The sequence below is a fragment of the Nematolebias whitei genome, chromosome 1 (assembly GCF_014905685.2).
Source record: "Nematolebias whitei isolate Nwh7 chromosome 1, NemWhi1, whole genome shotgun sequence".
Lineage (NCBI taxonomy): Eukaryota > Metazoa > Chordata > Actinopteri > Cyprinodontiformes > Rivulidae > Nematolebias > Nematolebias whitei.
The window spans coordinates 66065821-66070591 of record NC_056498.1 but is presented as its reverse complement, the minus strand read 5'-3'; the positions used below and the strand labels follow the sequence as shown (position 1 = coordinate 66070591).

At 39.1% G+C, this 4771-nt stretch overlaps 1 protein-coding gene across 1 annotated transcript in view; it reads left to right on the top strand.

The window, feature by feature from the left end:
- The window catches only part of chata (choline O-acetyltransferase a), a 7607-nt gene extending 3466 nt beyond the window's left edge, over nt 1-4141 (top strand). Inside the window, exons 6-14 of the mRNA XM_037686754.1 lie at nt 623-800; nt 880-1049; nt 1501-1601; nt 1693-1821; nt 1895-2017; nt 2093-2264; nt 2430-2492; nt 2575-2712; nt 3740-4141. Coding sequence (XP_037542682.1) covers nt 623-800; nt 880-1049; nt 1501-1601; nt 1693-1821; nt 1895-2017; nt 2093-2264; nt 2430-2492; nt 2575-2712; nt 3740-4141 — 1476 coding nt within the window. The remainder of the gene's footprint in view (nt 1-622; nt 801-879; nt 1050-1500; nt 1602-1692; nt 1822-1894; nt 2018-2092; nt 2265-2429; nt 2493-2574; nt 2713-3739) is intronic.
- Nucleotides 4142-4771: the final 630 nt, after the last annotated feature.

Here is a 4771-nt window from a genome sequence, read left to right as displayed (position 1 = left end):
TATATATATATATATATATATATATATAGAGAGAGAGAGAGAGAGAGAGAGAGAGAGAGAGAGAGAGAATATAAAATAACAAAGAAGTGGAGTGACAGAAAAGATATTCAGCTGTTTTACTCTTTTCCAGAGGGATGATAATTTCATGATACACCTGAACCCAGTGCCAAATGTACAAACCAGTGCAGCGTCATGATCTGATGTTATTTCAATTGTCTAATTTACAAAGTATTTATTTATATTTTTCTCTGCTGTTGAAGCTCAGACTGTAAAGGGTAAATGAAGGATGAGACTTCAAGTCACACAGGGACTAAAGGGTCCAGGCCTGACCACACTGACAGTCTTTGGGATGCACTGGAGAAGACTTGTTGCAGCAGATTTGTTGATCTTTGCAACAAATTACTGCAAATTAAAGACTGAATGGTGATAAAAGCTGCACAGATGCTGAATTATGATAAATTCCCACTGGTGAGCTGTTAAACAAATGAAAAAGTTTAAACAGAATACAATAAATGAATGTCAAGAGGAAAGATATTCAGATATGTTCAGAGTCCTACATGACAGCGACAAAACCTTTTGGTTTATTTCACTCAGCAACACTTTGTCTCCTGTCCTAACCCAGTTCTTTGTTCTCGACGTGGTGATCAACTTCCGTCGACTCAATGAAAGAGACCTGCTGACTCAGCTGCAGAAGATTGTGAAGATGGCTGACAGTGAGGACGAGCGTCTCCCATCTGTAGGTCTCCTCACTTCAGACGGACGGACGGAGTGGGCCAAGGCTCGGAGTGTACTGATGAGAGGTGCTTTTTTAAATCATTTTCCCAAGAAAAATAGATAAATAAATAAATCCAACTTTGACTCGCGTGCCTTTTCCTGCAGAATCAACCAACAGGGACTCCCTGGACATGATCGAGCGCTGTCTGTGTCTGGTCTGTCTGGACGAAGCGAGCGGTTTTCTGCTAAGTGACACCACCTGTGCCACGATGATGCTGCACGGAGGTGGAGCGACCAAGAACGGAGGCAACCGTTGGTACGACAAGCCGATGCAGGTCTGTGACCACAACACGTCTCTGCAGTTCAAATAATTACTTATTATAGATCATTTAAAAATATTGGCTCCGGATGAAAGACATTTTGATTAATATTCGATAATTTACCTAATCTGTTCTTAAATGAACAAGAAAATTACTAGAGTGAACATCTTTATATTCTTTTGCATTTATTTAGCCAGTCTAAGGGACTATTCAAAGGATATCTGATTGCTGGACATCCCATCTTTAGTTTAATCTCTGTCATCAACATGTTCTGGGTAGACACATTTTTGATAAAACTTTCAGATAACCAATTAAAAGAAACCTAGAAAGCTGAAAAACTTATTTTTGTGAACAGTTTGTTCAGCTGGAAGTGCAAAAGAAATGCATATGCATGGTCAACTACCTAAGTTTGCAGGTTAACCTGTTTGATTGTGAAAATCCTACTAAAATCAGATTTATTTTCCAGTTTGTAATAGGAGCTGATGGCTGCTGTGGGGTCGTGTGTGAGCATTCACCTTTCGAAGGGATTGTTCTTGTGCAGTGCACAGAGTATCTCCTTAAATACATGTAAGAAAAGAAAGATGTTTGTTGACGTGCGGCAGGAATGAAATCCAAATAGGGCTTTTCTTGTCTCTGTTATGATCCCTTGCGACGTCAGGATTGGCAGCCCATCAAAGCTAGTCAGAGCTGCGAGTGTGAGCGAACTGCCTGCACCTCGAAGACTCCGCTGGAAATGCACTCCAGAGATCCTCAAACTCATCTCCGCCTCTGATGAGAAACTCGAGAGGTTGGTCAGTCTTCAATCTCTATGACTAAACAAATGTGTTCTGTACGCATGATGCAAACTTTTTCTTCACCAGACTGGTGAAAAATCTGGACATGTATGTCCACAAGTTCTACGACTACGGAAAAGAGTTCATCAAGAAGCAGAAAATGAGCCCAGACGCTTACATCCAGGTTGCACTGCAGTTGGCATTCTACCGGTAAGAAAACGATGAATCTGATTATTCTGCTGATCAGATTAACCCTGGCTTCATGACGTCTGTCTATTGATGTAGGTGTCATGGCAGACCAGTGTCGACCTACGAGAGCGCTTCTATACGTCGTTTCTGCCAAGGCCGAGTAGACAACATTCGCTCATCCACACCCGAAGCCTTGGCTTTTGTAAAAGCAATGACTGATGGGAAGCTCAGTTCAAGTGTAAGATGTTTTATTACTGATGCTACACTTGTGCTCTCACCAATAAACAAAGAGCACTGCAGAATCAATAAGGATGATGTACTGCGATTGAGCTTTCTTCTATATCAATACTAATTTTAGATCCGTTTGTGTTAATGTCCTAATTGTTCTAATAAAAAACCTCCAAACCACCTTATATTTATTGTCTCTGTGCAGGACACAGAGAAGATGGAGATGTTACACGGTGCCATAAATGCACAAACAGAATATACTATTCAGGTAAGTGTATTCTGACTGGAGGTATAAATACTGCCGTGCTTTCTTGCTGGATAAATTAAATGACATTTTACCTGCTCTTCAGGCAATCACAGGGATGGCAATAGACAATCACCTTCTGGGATTACGGGAAATCGCACGCGAACTTAAAACAGAGAAGCCAGAAATCTTCAAAGATGAGGCCTATCTGATCAGTAATCAGTTTATTCTCTCTACAAGTCAGGTAATTTTAAAACTTTTGGCTCCTGAAACTATCCAACCAGTTAACTGTCTATGTTCTGTAGGATTGCTTTAATGGTTCATTCATTTATGGGGTTGTTTTTTTTGGTGAAGTCAGTCATTGGAAGGCATCTTTTGAAACATCAGAATCCAAAATTCAATTTCCCCAAAAGATGATAAAATATATTATATTGTATTGCATCCACATTGTGCCTTATTTTATCAAAGATCCAAAAAACAATTGCTTTAGAAAAAAAAACTATTGTTCATTACAACACCTTGTGAATTTGTTGGTTTTACTCTGTGCCTATTACATGTATTAGCTGTTCAATTCTGCTTCTTGAAGGCTTTTGTATAATAAGCCTGCTGGGCAGCACGATGCATTAGTGGTTAGCACTGTTGCCACACAGCAAGAAGGTCCTGGGTTCAAACCCTGCTTTAGACCTGCAGTCTTTCTATGTGGCATTTGCATGTTCTCCTTGTGTTTGAGGGGTTTCTCTTGGTACTCCGGTTTCCTCCCACAGACCAAAAACATGCATGTGGCTGCCGTCAGGCCCAGGCCTCCTTTTCAAAAGAGATATGTGATGTCACTGGGATTTGCCTGGTTAAATAAAGGTTAATCCAAGCCTTCCTGTTTGGTTTGTTTTGTTCAAGTTTGGCTTCTTGTGCTTTTTGTTAATTTACTTCCTGTTTGCTTATCATGCAAGTTTTTGTCTGATTTCAGTTCACCTGTGTGTGAGTATATGTCATCATCTTCCTCAGTGTATATACTAGTACTGTAGGCTTCAGTCACTCATTTTCAGATCTCTGTCATTCCTCTTCCTGTCTATGTGTACTCATGATGTGCACATTATTCCAGTCTGTTTAAGTTTAGTTATTCTTGAAAATATTTTTATGTGGCCCGGTCCACCTGCTGCCACCTTGGCCTTCTTTTGGGGCCTTCTCGTACATTTCACCATTACTTCCCAACACGATTAATTCATAGTTAAACTGTCATTGGTGCAGAACTGAAGCTTTAACTTTTTCCTCAGGTTCCGACCACTGTGGAGATGTTCTGTTGTTATGGACCGGTGGTTCCAAATGGATACGGAGCGTGCTATAACCCTCAGTCAGATCACATAATCTTCTCAGTGTCCAGTTTCCACGAGAGCTCTCAGACAAGTTCGGCAGAATTTGTAAAGTGCTTGGTGCAGGGTCTCAAGGACATGAGAGATCTGTGCAATAAATGTAACTGTGGCTCTAAGTCAACCGAGCAAAGACACGGTTCGAAGCTGGAGATGCACACACAGATGAAAACACAACAGAGAGCAGCTGACTCCAGTAAGAGTCAGCAAACAATCCCGCAGGTTCTGGTGAAGAGTCCAGAACAAACCAACATGGACGCACAAACCCAGACCTCAACAAAAGGCAAGAACATTAAAGAATGGAATTAAATCAAAGACATCTGTCATTACCAAACATAATTGTTGTCATTTATTTTAAAATATGTATATTTGTGCTGCAATAGTATATATAAAAACACTAACTGCAATCAAAAAGTAGTGTGGAGGTATATTGTTATATGCCTTATTTTAAAAAATATATAGACTGAGATTTAACAATTTAAATACAAACATATGAATATATTTATTGAAGAAGTTTTAAAATTGTTGCCACAAAAAAGTAAAAAAATTCCCAGCAGGCGATGACTTTAAATTATTTCTATACATAGATGAGGAATAGAACTAATTGCATTATTTTATTTATTTATTTATTTGCACAAACTAGAGATGAATCAGCCAAAGAAAAGTTTATTTATCTCTAATTATGTTTAGGCAATGGTTTCTTTTGTTTGCATCATTTTGTACATGAAGTTCTTTAATCTGAGCAAAGACCTTATGTCTTACAGAACCCACCCTGTACACTTCCAGATCACTTGCTGCTACTTATTTATATTATTTAGTGACAATTGTAAAACTGCAGTATTCTATACACTTCCTGTATGTTGTAATAAATGTTCTACTTAGCAGTTTGAACTAAGCTACTGCTAAAGAAATAAATACTTCACCAGTTTATTAATACTG